Source organism: Rhinichthys klamathensis, unplaced genomic scaffold (assembly GCF_029890125.1).
Source record: "Rhinichthys klamathensis goyatoka isolate OS25496 unplaced genomic scaffold, OSU_Roscu_1.1 h1tg000303l_1, whole genome shotgun sequence".
NCBI classification, from domain to species: domain Eukaryota; kingdom Metazoa; phylum Chordata; class Actinopteri; order Cypriniformes; family Leuciscidae; genus Rhinichthys; species Rhinichthys klamathensis.
This window is the reverse complement of record NW_026606822.1, coordinates 1,803,098-1,830,481: the sequence shown is the minus strand read 5'-3', so window position 1 is coordinate 1,830,481 and position 27,384 is coordinate 1,803,098. Positions and strand designations below refer to the sequence as shown.

General features: G+C 36.9%; 1 protein-coding gene across 2 annotated transcripts in view; it reads left to right on the top strand.

Moving 5' to 3' along the window:
• raly (RALY heterogeneous nuclear ribonucleoprotein) overlaps window positions 1–27,139 on the top strand; it is a 75,123-nt gene extending 47,984 nt beyond the window's left edge. For both annotated transcript variants that reach the window (XM_056270544.1, XM_056270543.1), the window contains 7 exons: window positions 11,885–12,164; window positions 16,512–16,584; window positions 19,427–19,474; window positions 22,164–22,321; window positions 22,671–22,784; window positions 26,799–26,929; window positions 27,083–27,139. In XM_056270544.1, the coding sequence (XP_056126519.1) occupies window positions 11,909–12,164; window positions 16,512–16,584; window positions 19,427–19,474; window positions 22,164–22,321; window positions 22,671–22,784; window positions 26,799–26,929; window positions 27,083–27,124 (822 nt within the window). In that variant the 5' untranslated portion in view covers window positions 11,885–11,908 and the 3' untranslated portion in view covers window positions 27,125–27,139. The remainder of the gene's footprint in view (window positions 1–11,884; window positions 12,165–16,511; window positions 16,585–19,426; window positions 19,475–22,163; window positions 22,322–22,670; window positions 22,785–26,798; window positions 26,930–27,082) is intronic.
• Window positions 27,140–27,384: the final 245 nt, after the last annotated feature.

Below are 27,384 nucleotides of genomic sequence, written 5' to 3'. Positions count from 1 at the left end.
AAGTAAAGTGGCAGTAAAGACTTTTTTAGTAAAGAGAATCCTAAATAAACACTGTATCATGGTTTATCAGGGGCACATTTCTGTTTTCAAAAAAGTGGAAAAAGTTTCTTCCGAGTCAAACTGATATTCCGCTCCAAATGATTCAGTCATTGGCAGAGAGCCTTTATATAAAAAAATGCTTACACCAGTCTTATACACAATATGTGCACTTTCATATCAGTTGAGTACGAAAGTGTCTGCCAAGACTTCCTAAAATGTGGTTTGTAGACATTATGTTAACCAATGAAAAGTGCTTAAATGTATTCGCCATCATAAACAACTAAACTTACAATATTTAAAGTATGTAACTAGATTTTTAGCCGACATCTTCAGTATTTTTAGCTTGTTCCTTAGGTGGTGACATCCTGACTCAAATCTCAATGCTCAAGACATTTACATTTATGTATTTTGTAGATGCTTTTATCTAAAGTGACTTACATTGCAATCAAGTTTTACATGTTTTTTACAAGCTTTGTTACAAAAATGCGCATCTCTTCTTGTAAATAAAACTATTGAAACGGTCTCTATTCGTACCGAGACACAATATTTAAGCATTTTTATGACAGTACCATGTGACTTTAAAACAAGAGGCCAAGACGCAACATGTTTTTTTTGTTGTTGCTTTGGGCAATTTTGCTTTAGGCTCATTTGTTTTGAATCCGTATAAGATGAGGCTAATGGAATAGGTTGTTTTTGTCTTATTATGTACAGTTTGAAGCTTCTCTTGTTATTCCCTTTCTAAAATGCGCATGCATACAGAACGAAAGGGGGCGAGAGTCTTTGCAACATCAAATCTGCATTAACTCTGATAAACCAAGGACCGGCCCCGGCAACTTGAACAAAAATTGCCAGAGGGTCCAAATCTTCCCTGGCGTCTTAGTGATGGGTGCCCTCTGGCCTTGCTAGGCTACAAAGGCCACAGAAGTGCTGCTGCTTTGTTGATTTAGGAGTGTTCAGTAAAGGATGGGGAAAGTCAGACTTCCCAAAGGAACAGTCCTAAAGCCCAGTAATTTTATGATATATCTGGTTGGAAGAGCCAAAGCAAGACTTTATCAGCAATAACAGATGTAGCCTGAAGCCATTTAGAGTCTCGGGGAAAAGGTCTTCTCTGTCTCTGGGCATACTTGGATGAGTTTATGTAAAATAGGAGTCTTTTTATTAATATTTTTGTATGTGCTTTGATTTGATACAGAACATTTTGCACTTATCCATGGGGTTGAAAAGAGTCTGATTTTACCTTTTCTCTGCATTTGACTTTAATTCTACCTTCTTTGGAAGTTGCACTGTTTTGATGGATCTTATGGTAGCATCGTGTGACATCTGTAATAAGAGGTATGCAGTGGATGTTTGAAGGTTTTCAATGCTCAGATCATGAAAAAATCTGATAGACTTTTAAGAGCTCAGCGTATTTCTAAATATTTATGCAATTTATTTGGATTACGATCATTGCATGGATATCTGAACATCAGGAGGTTTTAAGTGTTATATAGCTATTTGTTTGTGCAGTTCATTTCGTGTGATTCTTTTTTTATATATATTTAAAGCCGTAAAATCTATGCCATTAGCTAATCAGGCCCTCTGACCCGTATGTAAATTGTGTACTAAGGAATTGGCTTATATATTTTCAGGATTTTGTCCAATCTGTCAGTGACTCTTTCTTCAGGTTACATCATTAGGCCAGTAGGTGGCAACAAGTGACTTTCTCTGTGAGTCATTGAATCATTCATTGAACCGATTTGTTCAAAAACATTGATTCATCCAGGAGCAAAACACGTTTGTATTGCTCGGATACGATAGAACTACTTTGACTTGTTTTTTTTAACTAGCTATTTTCATCTTTGAAGGAAAAATAGAAGTAAATGTGAATATTGTGCCTAAAATGTAAGTTACTCAATAATAACTAATTGTTTGGTGATCTTTTGTATTAAAGGTGCTATATGTATTTTTCAGCGGCCTCTATGGGTGATGTTTCAGATTGCAACCAATTTTTACAAGAGCGCTCGTGCTCTTGCGCGTGCTTGAACACAAGAGCGAGCACTCATGGTACACGCCGGCCACACTGAGACTTTCAACACACTGGAGAAAGCATCACACAACATGCTGGAAACTCATGTAAACTCCCACTGCAACGTTACAATAATAGGCTACTTTTATCAGCTTGACGTTGAACTAATGCTCCATGCTCGTACCATGATAACGTTACATTGACTGCATTTAGCCGACATGGGGTGTTATCTAGCACAACGCATTTCACTAACTATTCGTCTATCTTTCACAATCAGCAATGTCAACATAGCCTAGATGAATGTATAATATGATAACGAAAACGGTTAGTGAACTAGACTGAACAATTTCAGGGTAACAGTAAGATCGTAGGTAGTAACATTACTGTACTGAACGTGTCTGAAAATGTGTATTATAAACATTATGATAGTAGTGGGATGAGTGTACATAAAATAAAAGTTACATCCTAAAGCACCTACTTTTTGTTATCCTGGAAAAGTCTTTTGTATTCATTTCATGTCTCATGTATGTTGTAGTTTACCTTGCTATTTCATTACAGTTTACCATTATTTATTTCAGCATATCTGAAAACTTGTAATTTATCACAATAAAAATAGCGGAGGTCTCTCCATAATTCAAACGCTCTGCCGATGTTGATCCGTGTTTTCGTCCTATGTCGATCCGATTCACGTTTGGCCTGACGAGCTTCAGCAGATACCTTTTTGTTTTGTTTTTTCTATTTATGTGGAGTTTGTGTTGGAGTGTGTGTTGTGCTGGAGGCAGGTTGTTTTTTGGTGTTATCAGACTCCATGTCGTCAGCTGCAGTGCCGTCGCATAGACTGTATATAAAAAGGAGAGAGGCTCGGGAGCGCGCATGCACGTCACATCCGATGGATTTCGCAGAAAATCCGACCCGGAGACCTCACATAGAAATAGGAATACCGACCTTCAGAGGTAATAGCAAAACCCGACAAGTGGATCATTGTAATGTGTGATTACAACCCATTCACACACAGGCAATAAAAAAGGATTCATTTTAGAAGAAAAGTTACATATAGCACCTTTAAAGCAACATCACTCATCACACAGTCTGAATATCTGGCCGCTATAGGCTATACACACAGCTCTCACTATCAGTGTGATATTGCTTAATTATGAATAAAATATACATTTAGTTAAATATTAAAGTGAACCCCGACTAGTGTGGCATGTTGGCCTTATAAGATTAACGTGGGCGTCAGCTATAAAAAGGTGATACAAAAACACTCCAAATGTTTTTGTTTTTATTCAAAAAAGCCAAAAATCCGTTCACTCGTAGGCCGCCATAGTTATTTACGTCTCAATGCATTCTGGGTAGTGACGTGTAAAGGTTGTAGCTAGCCAAGTTAATGCATGTCAAATGCAAATATTATCAAATATATTTTGAACAGCTACATGCATAATTAAAATACATTTTGTTAAAATATTAAACCATTGCAAATGTTAATAAATATATTTTACAATAATAATATTTAATTATTCGTTATTTTAAACGACTGGAAACATGTTTGTTTCATGATTTTTATTTTCATGCAGGCATGCCGAGATTGCCGACACACCAACACCCAATTGTTCATGTATTGAAAAAAGAAGCCCTACTGCACAAAGGAGACAAAGCTATTTCCTTCTCTCTGCTTTTGTTTTTATGACTAATCACAGTGAACTTGACATATAGGTGCCTGTAGCTCAAAGGACACATAAACATATATAACCACACACACATACACACAAAACCATAGCTGGTGCCAACCATTAGAATCATATTTCCCAGTGCTGCCGACCCTCTCTCTTAGCATCAGCACATGCAACCACAGCACAGATCCAATAACTCAAACGGGGAAGAAAAATAATCAATATTGTCATCCTTTCGTCTGCAGCACATATCCCTCGTCATCCAGCTCACAGTGAAGTATGACACCCAATGACCTTCATGCATCCGTGAGCACCTCGTGTTTATTTTCCTCTGCTAATTATTCGGTGGATTCAGAGGCCATTGGTAATAAGCAAGACATCAGACGCTGACGGGAAATTAGCGAACTGAGATAGAGAGAAGGAAAAGAAGGGATGAGAAGGGACCTCATCACTACAAGCACACTCGTTTATTCTGCGTTCTCTTTTATCTCGGGCAACACCTGCCCTCAGAGTCCAGAAAAAAAGAAAATAGAGTATTTGGAGCGGATGCGTGCCTGTTTTTTTTTCAGGGGGGCGGTAGAGATATAAATTTGACACAAACAGCCACCAACCGTGTGTATATTCCTCAGCTGCCATGCCGTTTGGTTCAAAGGGATAGTTCATCTAAAAAAAAAAGAAATTCTGCCATCATTTGCTCACCCTTGTGTCGCTGCAGACTCATTTGTCTTTCTCTCTTCTGTGGAACACAAAAGGAGAAATTTTGAGGAATGTCCTGGCCATTGTGTTTAATATAATGAAAGTGAAAGAGGCTGTCAATCTCCAAAATCACAATATAACACACCCCTAATTTATTATAAAAATGGACCATGTGACTTGTGCACTATATATTCCGGGTCTTTATAAGCCGTATGAGCTGTGTGAGGAAGAAACTGAAAAAGTCAAAGAGTTATAGATTGCTTTTATGATGCCTGTTTGAAATGTAACTTGCAACTGCATGTTTTTTTCTGTATCTGCAAGATTATCAATATTTGCAACTTTTCACCTGCATCTCTCATGAATATGTGTTTAAGTGCTACTTAAGAGTCTTACAGGTTTTTTGCTGTGAAATGTTGTAATTTAACTAATTGGAAATGTTTGAAGTAGTCTATATATAAAAACACTATACCATTCAAAGGTTTGTGGTCAGTAAGAGTTTTTGAAAGAATTCTCTAATGCTCATAAAGGCTGCATTTATTTGATCAAGAATAAAGTAAAACCCGTAATAGTGTAATATTATTACAATCTAAAATAATTGTTTTATATTTGAATATATTTTCAAATGTAATTTATTCCTGTGATCAAAGCTGAATTTTCAGCATCATTACTCCAGTCTTCAGTGTCACATGATCCTTCAGAAATCATTCTAATATGCTGATTTGCTGCTCAAGAAACATTTATGATTATTATCAATGTTGAAAACAGTACTTCAGGATACCTTTATGAATAGGAGGTTCAAAAGAACAGCATTTATTTTGAATAAAATCTTTTGTAATATTAGTAAATCTTTACTGTCACTTTTGATCAATTGAATGCATCCTTGCTGGATAAAAAAAAAAATAATCTTACTGACCCTAAACATTTGAACGGTATATTTGTTTTGATATTTTTGTGCAAAGAAATGTCTTATTCTCAAAATTACAAATTTAATGTGCAACATTTAACATTCATCCGTGGCTGGAGGTGTATATAGACCCTGTGACTGATACTGGCAGTGCCATCCTGAGCATAAGGAGGTTCTCTGTGTTGCCAGTATTGAGGTGTGCACAATAGGGAGGTGAGAGCTACGCTTGAGGGACCTTCACCAATCAAGCGCTGGTCTGCTCTTTACTCCCCGGAGTGATAACCGTGACAGCACTGCTGCACAACTGACACCCTTGGGTGTCAGAAAGGAAGAGGAAAAAGACAAGCCAAGATGTGCAATATTTGGCAGTTTTTCCTCTGAATATCATTTATACAGTTGTCTGCAACAGTCCCGCCCCCACTTCGTTTGTATTTACATATTCATATATTTAATGCATTTATTGAATATTATTTGAATTATTGATGTAAAAATATATATTAATGAGTTACATTGTACACTGCATTAGGTGTAACTCATAGAAACTGTTTTAAAGGAAGTTCATCCAAAAATGAAAATGATCATCATTTACTCACCTCATGTCGTTCCGAACCTGTATGAGATTATTTCTTCTGTGGAACATAATGCCTGTTTTTTTATATGACACAATTTTTGGGTGAATCATCCATTTTAGGTGTAATTTTGCAGTTTGTCACACTTCATAGATCTACATCGATTTTCAAGAATTACCTATACAATGCTTTGGGCAAGATCATTCATACAAATAAAAAATATTTTTTCAAAGTTGTAGATAGAACAAAGATTATTGTAGTATTTTTTACAAGAAGATACTATTTCAGTTTTTCTAAGTGTCGTTGCTACGATCTACTTTTGTTTATGATGACTTTTGGGAAATGCAGCTCACCCAGTACATTCCTCAAAATCCCTTTTTGTGCCCGACGGAAGAAAGCAAGTTGTACTGTTTTGGGGTTTATTCCTTTAACAATCAAATGAAACAAAAATCTCTTTATGTCTCTGCTCACTCCACAATTGTGCATGCTGCACCCGATACAAAGCACCTGAGGAGCTGATTGGGGAGGAATTGATGCCTTCCTCAATGCTCAGACTCTCATTTAGTTGCCTTAAGCAACCGTGGAGGAAACCTAATTCCCAAAGTGCTGCTTCCAAACAGAATTTGATGCTGTTTGATTCCAACACAGGGCTATCAACATCTCAGGGAAAGGTACCAGACAGTTTCATGCTTGTTTCGGTAATGTCAGTGGTTTGTACGTGCGGGGAGGGGCAGGTGGTCTCATTTCGAGCTATTAAGTGACCTCCAAACACACTTGCCTGTCTGTAAAATACCATTACTGACAGAGATGATTTTGGCACAAGCTCAAATAGAATATAAATTATCCCTCTACTGTGTGTGTGTGTGTGTGTGTGTGTGTGTGTGTGTGTGTGTGTGTGTGTGTGTGTGTGTGTGTGTGTGTGTGTGTGTGTGTGTGTGTGTGTGTGTGTGTGTGTGTGTGTGGACTTCAACCTGAATGCACACATACTCACTGGGACTCGTGTCAATTTTTGAAAATGTAAAAATGCAGAACGTTTTCTGTGATGGGCACGTTTAGGGTTAGTGTTTGGGGATAGAATATACAGTTTGTACTGTATAAAAACCATTATGTCTAGAGAGTCCCCACAAAGGTGTGTGTGTGTTTAATAAAACAATATCAGTAAAAATAAACATGCACTGTATATTACTTTTAACCAATTAACATGTTTTGTAGAGCATTTTCCAAATGACTAATATTTTCTACAGTGTAGACCGAATCCATAGTCTTTTAATGTCATTAAGAAGTGTTGAATCCATTATGAGTAAATCAATGTACTCGTATGATTATTATCACATTATCAGTATGCTGAAAGTGCTGAGAGTTGAGTTTAAGATGCAAACCTCTAATACACTTTAACCTGGACTGTTACTACTACTACAAAATGCAAAACAGGCTTCAGGTCAGCAGTAAAGGCAGATGATCATCCATCCAGCCCCCGGACATTTTAATAACCTGGCATTAGTGTGTTGTGCAATGCAAGCGACTGCTTCTGGGACACTCGTGTGGTGGGACAGCGCTGCCAAATCTCTGGAGTCAAACATTTGCGTGCCAGAGTCACATGCTTACCTCAGTGCAGTGTGTGTGTGTCTATTCCTGACAGACCGCTTTTCTGTTTGGCCTGGACTCAATCCAATTCAATCTCTGCTCTGTTAATTTCATCCATTACACTGTTAAAAAACAGTTCCCTGTGCTCACCACATTAAATCCCAGCTATACTTGTTGAGATGCACTGATGTATCAGCCAATTATTGATCTAATTAAAACGATCAGCATATTGTCTGTTAGCATGAAAATTGCTGATTATTAATAATCAACAATTAATAATAAAAATTATATTTGAATTTGAGGTATACATTTATTGGATTGTGTAGGGCTTTTTCTACTCATAATCTAATCAATGAAAATGAATGAAATTGCAAATGAAAGGCATGTTGGATGCTTCTTGTATGAGTTAGACTGATGTTGTTGAGCATCAAAAGAATAGTGATATTTATAGTGAATAATGATATAGCCATAAGGATGCAAGTATTTGTGTTTATACATGCACAGTTCTCCTCCTTTGGTGCAAAGTATTTATCTTAAATTTATCTTATTTATCTTAAATTTATCTATGTTTTCCCTTAATGTCATATGGTGAGACATATGTAATATATTACTTGCATTAAATCACCAAAACGAGTGAGAGGTATTGCATCTCACAGGAGTCTGTGAGTGACCAAAGTAATGTAGAAAATGAATAATTCTATTATCAAATACATTTTTAATAAAACAATGCAAAATACGTGTTTCATGGCTAGTCGCATGCAATGCAAAATAAAACAGACTGAGCTGTGAAACAGCAAACGGCTTATTTTTGCTGTAAAAAGAGAATGCTTTTAAGTTCTCTGAAGTTCTTAAGTTTTTATAAATTCTTTAACTTTTACATGCCGGTTTGATTGTAATACTCACAATCACAGTAATAATGTTATGTTTTTCCACTGTTCCGCAATTGGGTTTATTGTTTAGAGATGAAATAAGTGACTCTTATATTTCTGAAAATATTATTATTGCTTGAATTAAGTGATCAAAAGTGACATTAAAGACATTTATGTCAGAATAAAATTTATTTTTCAATCAATTCTTTGGAACTTTCTATTCATCAAAAAATCCTGCAAAAATTTTTGATCATGGTTTTCACAAATATATTAAGCAACACAACTGTTTTCAACATTGATAATAAAAAGAAATGTTTCTTGAGCAGCAAATCAGCATATTAGAATAATTTCTGAAGGATCATGTGATTCAGCTTTGACATCACAGGAATAAATTGCATTTTTAAAATATATTCAAATAGAAAGCAGTTATTTTAATTGTAATAATATTTCAAAATATTACTGTTTTTAATGTATTTTGATTTCAAACTGGTGAGCATAAGAGATTTATTATTATCAACCCCAAACTTTTGCCCCGGCATGTTTGTTTATATATTATTATAATATTATGTGTTTATTTAAATGTGTAATTCCAAAGTAAAAAAAAAAATAAAAATGGCAGTATCCGCCTGTTGTTGTTTTTGTTTTTTTATCTGACAAAAATATCCAAAATGGTGCATCCTTGTTTTAGTTTTTTGATTAAACTCATGCAAAATAGTACGCTTGAATGGGTTAATTGTGTGAATGACATAATGAGGAAAAATGGAAGTGCTGCAAACCCACAGCTCATTAAGTTAGCCGGAGGTAGTGTGAGTCTTTCATCCGCATGAATGCTTCTGTCAGGATGCTGTCTAAAACGGCCTGATGGAGGAATCTGCTCCAGTATTTTCCCAGTCTAATCGATCATTTAATTACATTCTACGATCCCTAAACCATTTGACACTTTCAACAACCAGACTCTTTAGAAACTCTTTAGCAGGTGTTAATGGGTCTCACGGAGGCAGGATTTTAAAGGCGAGTCTGAGCAAAGCAACGAATTGGCTGGTTATTTCTGCGAGCGGGATGATAGCGTGCAGTAAAAAGCACAGTTCAAAAACCTTTAGTCTTCATAACAAGGAGAAAAGAAAGGCAGCACAGGCTTCAAAGACTTGTACAATCCTCAGCAATGTGAGATATACAGAGACGCAAGTAATTAGAGGAGAAACGTCTCTTTCACTCTAAATGACCTTCCTGTTCGCTTGCTCTGAGAATGTTGTGTGATTAGCAGACACTGTCGGAGGGAAGCTGTGGACTGAACGGCCCTCAAAGTAGACCTTATTCCTCTCATACCTGGGACACAGTCAATTGACCCTGACAGGCTTGCAGTTTGGTCTTCACTCTCCTCTGATTTCACATTCAGTCGTACTCCAACGCTGCTAATAAGGAACAGCGGTGGGCCACTCGTGCAGCGGTCAGGAGAACCTCGTCTTTTAACCTCAGACTTCTTTTCTGTCTTCATTATAAGCTCCAAATACGCTTAACTTCTTATGTCACCTCACTATGAAAACTTATGAAGCATAAGTCTTCTCAGAGGAAAACTTTATTGATTGGATGTTGCTGTTTTGTAGCTCCTGAAGACTTTTGTATCCCATTTTACTTCACTGTAATGTATCCAATGGGAATTGATTTGATTGTGAATAGTGGGTGTCATGAACAGTAGCGGTTCAGGGTTATTTGGTGTCCCGAGCTAAATAAGGCATTTCAGTCGCCCTAGATTTTGGTATCTTGGCAAATCTAAGGATTGTTTGAAACATTGACTATGTTTGCATGTGCATCAGTAATGTGATTTTTCCAACACAATCTCACGTCAATTCGTAACTATTTTACGGTTTGCTGAATTGGTGGCTAATTCGTATGATCTCATTCGTAGGTTTTCGTACAATCTGTTTAAATCCCAGTGGTGGGGTTAGGGGTGGTCCTTCATAATGACATTCCTTTTTTCAAAATCGGTCGTTTTTGTACGAATCAATTCGTACGAATTCATACGTAATCGCCACCTCGTAAAATACTTACGTTTTCCCATGAGACCGGGTTGTTATTTCCAATAATCAGGGTAGACTTAACCGCAGTGAGATGTTTAGATGACAAATACAAACCTCCTAACTCCTGTTTACATGCAATTTTCAATGTGTTTATTCACTAAGAAATGTGGTTTCTATGGACATATTGGATTTTTTTGGTGATGTCTTCATTTACTGTATATGTTTTCGACCATCAATATACAGCATTACATTCATGTCGTGCAACGTTGTCAACATGAACTCAGTTTTTTCAGCATCACAAAGATTGCTAAGCGTTCTTTACCACTTTGTGCGCATGACGACATCATCCGTGTACGTCACATGCGCACTTTGGTGAGAGTGGAATAGATGCGATTAAAGTGTTTACATACGCCACATATTTTAGGATTATGATTATGGTTACTACGATTATGTGGTTAATTGCATCAATTTTATCTAAGTATTGTGTTTACATAAGGTAAAGTTTAAGCGTAATATTACCTAAATCTCATTATAATCGCATTATGATGGTGCATGTAGTAAATGGAGTCATTATTGAGATATCTTTTGAAACTCTAGAGGAGACTTAAGCAAAAGTTCCCTTTGCTCTCAGTTGAATCCCATTCCAGTCTAGGAGAAACAACTGAGATACTACAGAGATCTCATGTGATTGTTCTTTCTTATGGCCTATCATTAACACTTTGATCAGTGAGCTAATTACTGTCCTGTCTTCTTTCACTGCGTAGGGTGTAGCCAGTCTCACCCATGAGAAATGTACATCAGATGTGCTGTGCTGGTGTCAGGAGAGCTTTGATCCCTTCTTCATTAATTAAGCGATATATAGGTCAGGGCGTGTCCATGATCAGCATGATTCATGTTTGCTCGCAGGCACAATCAGCACCTTTACAGCCCCAGATATGGGCCTATCTTTTATGGCTCTCTATGGATGGGCCTGTTATGAGATTTTTTTTTTACATCTTTAAAAAAAAGTATGTATTACCATTATTATTATTGCTACTGCTGCTACTACTACTACAACTAATAATAACAATAATGTTAATATTACGTTAACTAATATGGGTTATTATTGTATAATGATGATGATGATAATAATAATAAAATGTGTTAAAATAAAATGTTTTAAATAATAATTATTAATTATTATCATTATCAATAATATGTATTATTTTATAAATGATAAATACTAATAATACATGTTTTTAATAATTAATAATAACAGTAATTATTATAATTTGAATTTGTTGAAAGTTAACTATTTGTTTTTCATTCATATATTTCTTATTTCTTTGATTTTACACATTTAATAAAAGTTTAACCACCACAAAAGTAATTGTAACACCACTCATTTCTTTTCTAAGAAATCTACAAAATTGAGCTTTGTATGTACTGTATGTTCCAATCATGAATATGGTTTGTTCATTTCACAGTTTGCAAAATGAACCTAATTATACAGCTGTTGGTCTAAACTTTCATCATCTGTTTCTTCCCCAGACTGCTGTTCACATTTTAACCAAGATGTCACTGAAAGTCCAGACGAGCAACATTACCAACAAAAATGACCCCAAATCTATCAACTCACGCGTGTTTATTGGCAACCTGAACACAGCGGTGGTGAAAAAGAGCGACGTAGAGACGATCTTCTCCAAATATGGCAGAGTTTTGGGCTGCTCGGTTCACAAAGGCTACGCCTTCATTCAATACGCCAATGAGAGACACGCTCGTGGAGCAGTCATTGGAGAAAATGGACGTGTGCTTGCTGGACAGACCCTCGGTGAGTTGGACAATAAAATGAATCTGCTAGTATACTGTATGGGTGTGTTATATGTAGGGTGATCAGATTTCTCAGAGTGGTATAAGGGATGGTGTAAGACTGGAAAATAGCGCAACTCTCTGAGAGAACAAAGCTAATTAACATTTGAATGTCTCCCTCGTGCACTATTGAGCCGAAGGTCTCACCTCCCTCATCCTAATCTACATTTCTCCCCCTCGTCCCCCATGTGAAGATCCCCCAAACTCACAAGAATCGAAATGGTTTAATGTGAATGATTATCATCGAGTATTATACATGTTTAGTATCATTTGAAATGTCTCAGTGCGACTGGTACAAATGTCTCATTTCCAAATAAGTAAAACAAAAGGCAATAAAGTTTTTAAGAGTTTAGAAATTATTCACAAACATAGGAGGGTGTGTCTTCCAGGTATTGCCCCCTGCTCTCAGAAGGTGTTAACTCAATGCAAAGTCCCACAGGCACTCTCACCCCCACACACATATCTACACATGACAATAATGTTAGCTAGAGTAGTGGCCAAAAATGATGCCTGGCCTAGGAAAATGGGCATTGTGGCAAGCAGGGCAGGGCAGGGCAGGGCAGGGCAGAGAGCTTTGGAAATTAACACTCGCACCACCGGAAGGCCGGTGGTGCGAGTGTTAATGAGCTCATTAACTCCTCCGGTCTCAGAGGATAACAGGAAGAGCGATGACAGAGAAGGACAAGAGAAGACCATAGACTGTAAAAAAAGATGGACGACGCCCCTTCGCTCTCTTCCATTGGTCAGAAGTGAAGCCGCCAGTATCCCGATATGGCGCTGACATCTTGAAACTTGAGTCTGCGCAGAAGCGATTTCGGGACCAGACATGCGCAGTAGTGAGCAGGAAGTAAAGCCGCGAAATCAAGGCCCCGCCTCACTCTCGCTGAATCAATCTCAAGAACACGCTCCTGCACTTTTTAAAAATTAATTATAGAAATTTAGATATTAAATTTAAAGCTCCAATCTCCTCAGTCCTCCGAAGATCCTGAAAAAAAGTCTGTTGGTGCTTCAGTGACTACTTTGCTCAGAGAACCTGTCAATCACAGCTGTTAATCATGATGTCACCACCACCGCATCAAATAACTAACTAAAAACAAACACTTGAAATTACATCAGCGTGATAAAAAATACAGTAAATGACAGAAACCATATTTGGAAAAACGATATTTGAAGTGTAATTTAATTGTTTAGTTGATCTCACGTGCTGTTGAATAACATGGGGAGGCGGGGTTTATGACCTATACTAGGACCGGCCACCGGGGGGCGATCGAGACGTTTTGGCTTCACTTTTAAGGGCTTGTGCGGCACGCTTGGAGAAGACCAGCCCTGAGACATTTATGTTGTTGTTTTATTTTGGTTTGGTTTATATGCGCAGACGTTCATGAGGGGCTGCCGCTTTACTTCCATTTTGTTGTTTGTTTATTTTGGTCACTAAAGTTATTTTAAGGTGAAGCGTTACTACAAGTACTTACTATAGTAATAACAGTAAATGATGCATAATTACTAGTAACTAACCCTAAACCAAACGCTAACCCTAAATGTACCTCTATAGTAAGTACATTTAGTTAATTAATCAGTACTTATTTGGGTAAGTACAATGTAACTACGCCACCTAAAAATAAAGTGCAACTGAAATATTCTCTCCAGACATCACTTTTGGCCACTACTGTATATAAAAATATTTCTGTAGTCTAACGAAAACGAAAAGCATTGCCTTCATTGCTGTTACACTGAGTCAGCTGTCCACATTTCAGTGTATACTGTATCTTTATACATACCTTCTGATGTTTTTTTTGTGCTATAAATAGTAGTACAGTGTTTTGCGTCCGAATTGATCTCGTTCGCGCTTTCTATAACTGACACTGACGCCGGATCCTGCCTTCACTAACTGCAAGTTAATCGATGGAGAATTGTGATTGGATGATTGATTTGTTCTACAAAATATACTGACGTTATTGGCTATCTTTGATAAGGCTATTCTTGCGTGACACAAGATTACTGCTCGCTCTATCACTTAAAAATAAAGAAAGTTTCATAAAGTTACGGGACAAAACATGATTTTTCCATAAAGTCGGCACACTAAAAATAGAGCTGAAAAACGGGATGTCTGGTTACCCTAGTTATATATCCCGTTTGAATGACATCTCTCCGAGGTTAAAAAAAAGTGCACAGCATTTGCTGTCGGAGCAAGCTGACTTTTTAAGCACCATGTAGAGTGTTTGGTTAGCATGCCCTATGACTGCTGCCAAGAGCGAGCCCCATGACACTGAAGCGGTTAAGATTAATATCTATTGATGACAGTTTCCTGTGGCCATCACTGTGGAGGGTCAGAAGGAGGTCAGTATAGTGCACTGCAACTACATCAACATTAGGCTATAAGGTGGCCAATGGGATAGCATCATTCTCCACTCTTCAGGGCACTTGACCTCCATCAATTCTGAGTTTGCATTGAACTTTTTCATGTAGTTGTTGAATTCTTGCATTGATTATTATTTTAAAAGTGGGGCACTTACAAGAGAGAAATATGTAAGCATACACTATCCCAGTGTGGATTTGTTTGGAATGGAATAATAGCATACAAATTACTGGATACTCCCCATTGCTTTTTTATAGAATGTAAATAAGATGTATGAAGTAGTTTAAACAGAACAGAAACATGAATATAATAAATAATAGCAATAATTATATATAAATATATATAGAGAAAGAGGGGGAGAGAGAGAGGAGTTGTTATTTATATGTACTGTAATAATAATTATTTATTATATAATAAAACAATTTATAATTATTTATTAAGTACCGATTATTTACTGTTATATACTAATTAATGGATACTGCCAACTATTTTTTTATTGTATGTGCAATAATATGTATGCAATGATAAATATTTAAAACAGTAGTTATATTGAAGAAACATAATAATTATAATTATAATATTATTTTCTTGTTATATTTACACACTCTAGTAACACTGCTGCTGGCTGGCTTATTGATAATAATAGCCTAATTAAACATTAATAAAATAATAATTGTATTTATTATACTACTGGAAATAGTAAGAGTCGTATTGCAGTGTGTTTTAAACATAACCTCAGTGTTTGGAGCAACTCATTACAGACACTAAACAATTCCTACAGTACATATACTTAGCCTACTAGATTCTGGGAAATCTATATCTGTGTCTTTAGCGTGTGCCACTGCCACCCTTGAATTACGCACAGTCAATGGGGGGTCATATTATTTATCACAGTGCTATTTCAGTTATCAAGTAGTTTTAAGCCTCATCATGCCAGCCCGTAATGGCGCGTCCTCTACGAGGTGACCTCTAGACACTGATTGGTTTCTCAGCTGTGCTGGTATCCAGGCAACCGATGGACAGACCCCGCCCCCCTCAGATAAATGAGGAACAGGACAGGTGTGTCAGCGGCAGGTGTTCGTGTCACGCTGAGGACATCAGACAGTTGTTCATTTGCTCGCTTCCTTCTTCTACGTCTCTATCTCTCTCTTGTCCCTGCTCAATCCCGTCTGTTTAGTTCGATCTCTGTCTCCTTCTGTTCCAATCTTTGTTTCTCTGTCTCTCTTTTGCCCTCCAGCCCTCCACAGCTGCTTGATGACATACATGTTTTTTTGGGCGGTCAGATTAGCTGCTGTTTCTCGCTCCACGGAGCCTTTGGCTTCCGCTTGACAGCCCCGGTGACCTGTCACTCACACGGCCCCACTCGTTCTCCACTGGCCAATCAGAGCTGCAGCTGACAGCTCTCCCTCAAACACAAGCACCTCTCGCTGTCTCAGACAGACCTCACTTCTGTATTCACTTGACTGCTCGAAATATGAAATCGGGTGACAGAGCCATGTCTTCCATTGCTTCAGAGGCAGCTATCCATTATTCTCTTTCTCCTCCTCATCCTGTCATCGCTGTTATAAAGTGGAAGCCAAGGAGGCTGAAGTGTGGCAGGAGACGTGGGATCATTCCAGGCTTGTTGAGTGGGTGTGGAGTGCCCTCTGGTGGACGCAACGAGCATGTGGTTATGCAAATCCGAGCACTCCCACTTAATGACAAGTGTCCGTGATGTCAGTGCACCGTGATAATTACAGAGTCATTAGATAACAGCCCCAAAGTGCCCCGGTAACTTGCAATTATCAAATAGCTGCAGATGTCATTTTGAAAGGCTTCTGCCATCTGTCATTGTTTGATTATGTATGTCTGTTCAGTGATCATTTCATATAATTAGTTTTTAAAATCTGCATTTCTTATAAGGCGATTATAGATAGTTTAGACTGAAAGTGTGTTTTCCGCTTATATTCACAGATATTAACATGGCAGGTGAACCCAAACCCAACAGGCCTAAAGGACTAAAGAGGACCGCAGCAACATTATACAGGTGATTGCAGAACATTAAAGGGATAGTTCACCCAAAAATGAAAATTAAGTCATTAATTACTCACCCTCATGCTGTACCAACCCCGTAAGACCTTCGTTCATCTTCGGAACACAAATTAAGATATTTTTGATTAAATCTGAGAGGTGGATCACTCCTCCATAGGCTTCCTAAGGGAGTGAAACTTGACGGCCCAGAAAGTCATTGAAAAAAATATTTAAATATTTCATGTGACTACAGTGGCTCCACTATAAGTTTATCGAGCGACGAGAATACTTTTTGTGCGGAAAAAAACACAAAAAAAACGACTTTATTCGACTATACCATTGCTTCCTTGTGGGCCTGAGACGAGAGTTCAAGAGATTTCCCAGCCCGTTCTCATCCTTTGGCGTCATACATGTGACGCTTTGGACATTTCGTTGAAATCTTACGCACATGGCATCCTTTAGCATCAATATGAGACGCAGAACCCAAGGCGTCATACAGGTGACGCTCATCTAAATCCAACGCACATGGCATCGTTTAGCGTGAATATGAGACGCAGATCCCAAGGCGTCATAACCGTACCCTACCCCAGGCCTAAACCTACCCATAACAGTGCGTGTTATATTGACGCTAAAGGATGCCATGTGCGTAAGATTTCGACGAAATGTCATATGGCGTCACCTATACGACGCCAAAGGATGAGAATGCGTTGGATTTCCACGACGCATGCGCGAGAACTGACGTTCTTCTTCTACTACTATGTACAGCCATAGACAGTATAAGAAGTGGACAGAGCCATCTCATTGGAACTCAGTTGAGACAGTTGAAGCCCATTTTTAGCGATTTTTGAGAACTTCCGTTCCTGACGCGCAGACTCAAACCGACTCAAACTAAGCTTGATGACGTGAGCAACCTGTCTGACAGACGTTAATCTTCTAGTAGATGTGCGTGAAAATTGCCAACGTTAATCTTGCAGAGACGGGGAACTTGAGCAAAGAGTTCTTTGGCGTGAGTGAGCAGGAGTAAGTATTCCGTTGCTTTTATGGGCTCATTATCTATGGGCTTCTCCCTTGACGGGACGTCCCCCCGATTGCCTGCGAGCTTCTCCTCCTGTCTGTACGGTAATTTCTGTACAGCGCGACAGAGAGTCGAGTGGTTATGACGCAATCGTTAGCCTATTTTTACAAAATCTGTTTCTACGGGGCCATAATGTAACATAGAAGGTAATGGAGCCCTTTATACATTGTCGTGTTTCTTTAGAAATAAATAATGGACAAATGGAGTCTTTAAACGCCTCAGATGTAAAGTTATTCGCTGTCAAAGTGACGCCAAAATGAATGGGAGTCAATGGAAATGCTAACGCAAGTGAAGTTCTGCTACAACATGGCGGCACCCGGCCGGCTTCAACTTCCGGTCGATGGATTACCCCCTTGTGTTCAGCGCGAGTCTCTTCCTTGCTTGTAAGACGCGCGCTGTGTAGTAGAAGAAGAACGTCAGTTCTCGCGCATGCGTCGTGGAAATCTCTTGAACTCTCGTCTCAGGCCCACAAGGAAGCAATGGTATAGTCGAATAAAGTCGTTATTTTTGTTGTTTTTTCGCACAAAAAGTATTCTCGTCGCTTGATAAACTTATAGTGGAGCCACTGTAGGCACATGAAATATTTAAACATTTTCTTCAATGACTTTCTGGGCCGTCAAGTTTCACTCCCTTAGGAAGCCTATGGAGGAGTGATCCACCTCTCAGATTTAATCAAAAATATCTTAATTTGTGTTCCGAAGATGAACGAAGGTCTTACGGGGTTGGTACAGCATGAGGGTGAGTAATTAATGACTTAATTTTCATTTTTGGGTGAACTATCCCTTTAAATATAATATTACAGTATGTATTATTATTAACCAACTCAACAACATATTTAGCAACAAACCACACATAAACACACATAGATACTGTATAGGAAAGACCGGGGCAATTTGTCATATGTGTTTTATAAATTGTAATTTTACACATTTCATTAATCACAGTTTGTTGGTCAAAAGAATGGTTTGATACAGTATTTTTGTGTTACCGTTTCCAGTTTTCATGATTTATGTTTCATAAATGTTTCATTGCTTAAATATTTGTTTTTGAATAGTCTACTTTTTAAATATAGGCCTACATATACTACCGTTCAAAGTTTGGGGTCAGGAAGTTTTGGGGGTTTTTTTGCGAGAGAGAGATTTACTTTTATTCTGTAAGGACACATTATATTGATCAAACGTGACAGTAAAGACAATTATAATGTTACACAATTTCCATTTCAAATAAATACGGTTCTTTTTTAATTTATATTCATCGAAGAATCCTGAAAAAAATGTATCGCGGTCTTCACAAAAATATTAAGCAACTGTTTTCAACATTGATTATAATAAGTCATATTTCTTGAGTAACAAATCAGCATATAAGAATGATTTCTGAAGGCTCATGCGACTCTGAAGACTGGAGTAATGATGCTGAAAATTCGTCACAGGAATAAATCACATTTCAAAATACATTAAATTAGAAACAAGTTGAACAGTATGTTTTACTGCTTTTTATTTTAGATTTTAGCATTTCAAATAAAAGTATATAAATCGTTCTAACATGTGTTAGCACGGTGACAACTTGCCCCATATAGTGTGATACATTATGTGTATCGTTTTGAGTTTCAATAATGGTGAACATATTTACTAGCTTTATATCAAGTGAAGACTTCATAGTATCTAAGTTGAAAATGACTAGTTGCTTCAGTCTCGCTTTTATGTTGAAAATGTATTTCCTTCACTTTTTTTAAAGTCCTGTGAATCACTTATATTGATGCCTTTTGTGTCTTTAATCCCTGCAGTGGTTATGATTTTGACTATGATTACTACAGAGATGACTTCTATGACAGGTGAGTCCATGATTTTGCACAAATGCTTTTGTTGAAAGGTAGGAAATCTACAACGACTATATATAACATCACATCATCCAGCCCTAAAACTTTTGTTGTCAGTGTTTAAAAACCTCCAATATTATGCAGAATATACAGTAAGATGGTAAATAGAGTTGTCAATACAATATATAACAATACAATATATTGGGTATGATTTTACCCCAAAATTCAACATATTGACACAAAATGATAACTGCAAATCCATGTTTCGCTGCCTGCGTCCAGTTTTTTTTGTTTCTGTGAACTGCAGTGATTCCTTCTCTTTTCTGTAGCTTTCTGCAGCCTCAGATTTCTTGGAATCTATATGTACAGTCAATCTCAAAGCTCTTTCCCTACCAAAAAGATACTCTAGTACAATAACTAACTCCATTTACTCAAAAGCTTGATTGATTGAGTGCAGAAAGCACTTTGCTCACACTAAAATAGGCTGACCTGAACTCGTAGCTCTGCAGCCAGGCTTTATGTGGAGCCATTTTTAGTGCAGTAACCCAGTGACTTATAATGAAGTCAAGCACAGAGCTCTCTCCCTAGCACGGCTCTTCCTGTCATAATACATTTTCTCATGTCAACTTGGCTGAATCTAAAGGAACTCATAAAAACACTCACACACAGCTGTAAGCTGCAGAAAGAAATACAGACAGAGAAAAAATATGCATTTCACAAGAACTCCCTCCACAACCCGTTAAGCAAACTTTGGATTGGCGAGCGCAGGGTTGGCCAGCGTCCCTTTTCGGTAGCTATGGAAACCCTGCTGAGAGACTCAGCTGGATGTACTTGTTTGCAGATGTAAGGGATATTGCGTCCATATGATGAGCTGACATGTTTATTGATATCTCTCTTGTGATCTCTGCTCCCTAACTTACAGCTGTCTAAGGGCGACACTGACTGCAGTCGATATTTTTCAGCAAACGCATCCAATAATTTAATCTCTTGGATTGCGGATCAGTCAATAAAGCTGCATAGATTGCATGTGGGAGGCCAGCTGGTTGCTTTTAGGTTCCTGTCTGGGCAGCAGACGTTCTTCTCTTTGAAGGCAAAAGTATCTTCTCCCACTTTATTCTTGCCACATCACTTCCTTCATGCTTGATAGTAATTGGATTCACTTTTGGCTTCAATTCGGCTAATTTGGCCACAATGCAAAGACGAACACTGTCAGAAGATGCGAGATGTAGCTGAGAGCTCCTCTGAGTCGGACACATCTCTCGTTCTGTTCATGATGAGTCGATGTATGATGGATGAAAGCAGATATTCTCTGATCGGAAGAGCTTCAAACACGCTCTGCTCAAAGATCACACTTTGCTTTTACTTTCCCCAAAACAATTTAAGGATAAAATTCTATCTAAGGATTTTTTGGTAACGCTTCCTTTTACAGTCCTGTTACCCATGTACTTACTATGTACTTATTATAGTAATTATAATTACTGGGTAATAACTAGGTACTACCCCTGAACCTACCTACTTACCTTATATTAGCCAGTACTTTCTAGGTAAGTACACTGTAAGTACACATAAGTACTGTACTGTAAAAGGAAGCGTTACTGATTTTTTTAACAGCATGAATTTACAAAAAAAAAAAAAATGACAATACCAGTGTTACTTTAGTATTATTTATATATATATTATAGTATTTATTCATATTTTGATTTAGCTTTTTATTTTAATATCTTCAAGTTTTAGTAAATTTGTTATGTGCTTTTGTCCTTTTTCTTAGTTTCTATTTAGTTTTATTTCTATTTCTGTTTTGGTTTTAGTCATTTTTGTACTTAAACTTAATTATTTAAGTGTATACACACACACACACACACATACAGTATATTTACTAGAACTTTCACATTCTGACAAAATGCTGAATTTTTGGAATTCATTTTTCACAAAATAGTTTTTTATATCTATGACATCATAAAAATATGGAAGAAAATTTTGCCATTTTTTGCACTGACCCCCAAACCTTTTAAATTTAATAAGATGGGCGCAAAAAAGGTTTTGAAATTATTTGTCCAATAATATGAATTCCAATGGTGACCGGGTTGAAATAATGCAGTGCTTTTTTATAGGTGAACTTTAATGATACATATGTTATATTTTTCGAATCTGTCATCAACAAACTCACATATGTAAATTGAAAATGGAGGAGGTGGGTATGGTGTTTTTGTTGTTTACTTTGGGAAAATATGATTTCTTGAACACAGTAAACACACTTTTTTTAATTTTTTGGTTTAAAAAAAAATAACTTCACAAATACAACATGACCCATTTTATGTCCAAAACCTGTTTCAGATGAAATCTACTCCTTATGAGCTCAGAGGAACACTCATGTTCAGTAAACCACAGATTAGAACCAATGTAAGCTTCAGCCCGACACCTTTTCGGTCAAGCAACTTTTTTTTACTATTGTTTACATTGATGGATAACAATACCCATATTGTTAATATCCAAAATCCACAATAAATGGATTCAGATTCAGATTCATTGTAATTTAATTTTTGTTTCCATGTATGTTTGTAAATTGTTTTTCTTTTTTCCCTTCTCTTTTGAAGTTGACTGAAAGAAACTAAACAACTAATAACCCAGATATGCTCATAGATAGTACTAGTAATGTAGTTGCATGAAGCAGTTAGCTTCTTCATATCTGTCTTTCTGTCTCCAGACTGTTTGAGTACCGAGGCAGAGTTTCACCAGTGCCCAGAGCAGTTCCAGTAAAGCGCCCCCGTGTGGCAGTGCCTGTTGTCCGCAGGGTGAAGTCATTACCTGTCAAGCTCCTGACCAGATCCACTCTCCTTCCCAACAGCTCTGTCAAACACAAGTGTGAGTTCAACTGGTATTTTAAGTGAGTTCATGGTCAGGACTCCAGAATTGTATCTTGATTCCATTGCGTGACAACTCAAGATCTTCTTCTTCAGAGCCAGTGCACTGAGATGACTTATGGACTGGATAAACTCTTGAACCGGCCTTTGAGACAGTTGACCGATTAACATGTCAGGTTTAGGATTTAGGATGTTTCAATATAGCAGCAGAAAAAACTTTTGTCTTGGGAGTCAGAATACCAGGGCACTGCTTTTATTTCTGTTTTTGGTTTTATGGTAAAATATAAACCTGATTTATCAAAACTAAAACATTGTGTTCTCTTGTTAAACTTGTGTGTACTTGTGAGCAGTGAAATCTACAGAGCTGCAAGCTATCAAATCAGAACTGACGCAGATCAAGTCCAACATCGACGCGCTGCTGGGACGTCTTGACCAGATCACAGAGGACAAATACTGTGCCGCAGGTGCCACGTCGTATATCTCCTATACACACACACACGCAAACAATACCATTCAAAGGTTTGGGCTCAGTACGATTTTTATTAAAAAGAAATTGATACTTTTATTCTGCAAGAATGCATTAAATTGAGCAAAAGTTACAGCAAACCTTTTACAATAAAATTCTATTTCAAATAAATGCTATCCTTTTGAACTTTGGATTTGTCAAAAATATTGACAATATTTAAAACAGTTGTGCTGCTTCATATTTTTGTGGAAACTGACCACTAAATCTGCTTTCATGGAGTAATTTGCTGAGCTCAATTTGGTGTCCCTAAAGATCCATTACGCATGACAGCAGGAAATTATTAGGGGGTTTTCTGACGGAAAGCTAACTTTTCAAGCTGAACATCTCACAAAGAGAGATGTTATAACATATATATAAATATGTATACATTTTGGGGGTTTCTGCTCACCAAATACAGTAAAAAAACATATTATATATAAAAATATTATTACAATTTAAAATGTATTAAAAAACTGTTATTTTTAAATGTAATGTATTCCTGTGTTGCAAAGCTGAATTTTCAGTATCATTACTCCAGTCTTCAGTGTCACTTCTAATATGCTGATTTGCTGTTGAAGAACTATTTTTGTGGAAACCATAATACACGTTTTTATTTCAGGATTCTTTTATAAATAGAGAGTTCAAATAGTTAAATAGTAGAAATCCTTTGTAACACATTGTTACGAGAAAATTCTATTTAATAAAAAAATGCTGTTCTTTTGAACAAAAATTATTATTATTAATATTTAAAACTGTTGTGCTGCTTCAGAATTTTTTTCCGAATTCTTTGATTAATAGAAAGTTCAAAAGAACAGCCTTTATCTTTTTTAATAATGTAAAAGTGTTTACTGTCACTTGCAATCAATTTAATGCATCCTTGCTGAATGAAGTGAACAGAAATATGCATTTATACTGTACGCACACAATACTGTATTATTCTGTAGTACAGAATCGGTTCAATACTAGTGTGGTTGTTTGGTGATAAATCAAGATTGAATTCTATCAGAAACGATTTCATCAAAATATGCCAGTTATACCTCCCTCTCAGTAATTCTTTTTTGAGAAAAGCTTTGAAAGGACTTTTTTAATCATATATGGAAACCCCGGCAAGCATTTTACTGTGCACACAAACACACTCAGCGTGAGCGAGTGTACAGCGCAGCACTGCCAGGGTCACACCAGTCTTTCACGGTTCAACACTTTCACGGCTCAGTGGCTCCAATCAAACTTTGCAGATTTGTCTCTATGTTTCACATCAGCATTTGACAAGCATTACGGCAGAACGCAACATGCCTGTCGTGTTTATTTACACACGGAAACCCGCTTCGTTCTCCTGCCTCGTATGTGTATGAGCTGTTATGATGTGGCTAATGGCTTGTCTAATCAATGATGATGTCACTCTGTGCACAGCCAAGCTCATTCTGACTGTTGAGGATGAGGCGGGTTAAAAGCCCCCGTGAGGGAGGAACGACGACTAGCACTTACTCTGGGATTCTCAGAACTTTTCAGCCTGGCTGATGTGTAAATTAAAGCAAGCTCCAAGTTTTTCTTCACTTTGGCAACAGTAAAACAGATTTTGTTTTTTTACATGACTGCTCTGGAGTTGTGTCTGTACAGAGGTGTCTTGGTTGTTTATAGGATGTGAAAATTTGGATGGTGATTCTTCATGACGATGAGAACAGATAATCCCCAATGCGTACTGACAAAGACGCTGCGTTTAAGCATTGCAAATAGAGACACTTCATTAATCCTAAAAGTTTATTGTATTCTGGGGGATACAAATATTTGAGAGGCTGTGGGGAGAGGCAGTAAAATTGTAGGTCTCATTTCTTGGTTTCATGTTGAAAGGGTGTTTGTTGTGAATATTTAGATCTGGTCACTTTGTTTATACATTCTTTATTCTTTCTCATAGGCGGAATTTAAAAACAACATGGCCACCTGTAGTGGGAAGTATACTCACCTTCATAAAAGTTGATATATAACACATATGTAAAAAATATTTGCAGGGGACTTGCATCTTTAAAAAGTTGTTGGTAAGCGTTAGCTTATTACGTTTATGTTAAAAATGTTCATAATCTGTCTGTAAATGTTTGTATCTCAGGGGATACGTCACTCTTTTAGGGGTTTGAAGTAGACTCTATCGGTCTATAAACTTCATCATTTTTTGTGGCCTGTTTTATAAAATCAGTTCAATACTTTGGGCCGCACTCCAATGAAGAGACAGGCCCTCCAACTTAAAAAAACACAATATGATGATGAATTCTCACACACACATACACACAGGTTTGCATGCAAAAAAACTGTGTATGTATATATATGTATATATATATATATATATATATATATATATATATATATATATATATATATATACGTACACACACAGATTTGCATGTGCTTTTGTTGACTATCCAGTGGTGGAATGTAACGAAGTAGGCTACAAATACTTCGTTACTTTACTTAAGTACATTTTTCACGTATCTTTACTTTACTTTTGTAGAATCAATAGTGCATACTTATTACTTTTACTTCGTTACATTTTGCAGCAATTATTATACTTTCTACTCCACTACATTTCTACAACGTTCTGTTACATTTTCGTAACATTTTCTAATCAGTTTTTCCCCTGCCAAAACGTCATCCTGACCGTCCTTTCGTCGCACGCTTGTCTCACCAGTGAAGTTTGGTTGCCATATCAACCCGGTCACACTAAATGCGTCTCTATAGCACGCAGTGTGTTTATCGTGCAATTTATACGCGGAAATTTGTTTTTAGATTTAGATTTAGATTTACTTAGTGGTGTGGGGTGTGTTAGTATGGCAAGCCAAGAGGTTCATAATTATCGCGTTTACAGCCAAACCCCGTCACATTAAGCTTGATGTGTATATTGCCTAATTGCAAGCTTGTTCCCAGAAATGGTGACAGAAACTTAAAAATTAACGGCTTTTCCATCATTATTGAACATCATAATAGGAGTATTAGGTTGAATGAGTTAGGATTAACTGTTTTATTAATCATTAGAATATAGACATTAAGAGAATAAATTGTTATGCAAGTTTTTACTTTTAATACTTAAAGTACATTTAAAATCAGGTACTTTTTACTTTAGGGTTGTCATTGTGATACTTCTACTTTCACTAAAGTAAATATGTCTCTGATTATATGTAGGCCTACTTTTACTTAAGGTAACCCAAGTTGCTTCAGTCCAGTAAATGTTTCTCTTTCATTAAATATTTTAGATCAACAACAAAAAAAAAGGTATGAACTATCAATCAGAAGGCATAAAGTAGATTGTGTACAATAGCTTTTTCAGCAAAGTTTTGGTAATATTGATCATTTATAGGCCCTAGAAATGTGCATATTAAATTCTAATATATTCATAAATAGGCAATTATTGTTCAACAGAATTTTGCAAAGAATGTTTAGTTTAAGTTATAAGAGAATAAATGTTTTAAAATGTTTTATGTTGTTATACGCATTGCCAAACAAGCATTCTTTTTTAATGAATTTATACCCCAAAAGGGCAACGTATCCTGGAGGATACAAATATTAAAATCAAAAATAAAAGTCATGTTTAAAAAAAAAAAAAACATGAAATTGAATTATTTGCGTCCTAATAAGATGGAAAAATAGCAATAAATTATTTTTGGATTTGATGTCTCTCTAATTTTACTAAAACATGTTACTGAGAGATAGTGTGACAATTTATATTTATATGCATTTTAATGCAAGAAGTCTCATTGATTTATCAGATTTTCATCTTACCTTTTGGCCATACATATATATCAGCAACTGCACCAAATTGCATATTTCTTTCTTCCTCAAGCGTGAGCTCCATATTATCACTAAATCATACTATATGAGCCATAAAAGCCTGATGTATCAAATATAATACTCACCAACCAAAAAATATGTATTCAAACTTTTCCATTTCGAAAAATGTGTTTATTTGTAAATGTTCCTCTGTGTGCAGAGTTGCAGAAGGCAGATGAAGTGAAGAGCGAACTGTCCCAGGACGAGTCAGGCTCCGAGTCAGAGGACCTGCAGCACAGTGATGTGGAGGAGAGCGAGGACCACACACACGAGGAGTGTGACGAGGACATGGTAAGAGCGAGGAGGACATTTATATGGGGAATGGAATAGATATTGTTCAGGAGACAATAGACTATAAGAAGAGGAGGGTCTGCTTAAAAAACATCTCACACATTAAAAGTTTACAGTCTCCTAAATATGATTTCTTATCTCTCCTCTCTTCAGGAAAACAATCACATATCTGAAATGGATTCCATTCTTCAATAAAAGGCAAGAACTCAATGCTGGGACAGTGGATTCTTGGATCAGTGATAATTCAAACCATGAGATGTTTTACAAGTTTCCAAGCTTGACTTTCAAGATCTAACCAAGATTGTTCTTCATGCTGAAAACAGATTGTAAAAATGAAGTTAGTGAGTACAAACCACTAAATCTGCTTTCATGGAGTAATTTGTTGAGCTCAATTTGGTGTCCCTAAAGATCCATTAAGCATGACAGCAGGAAATTATTAGGGGGTTTTCTGACGG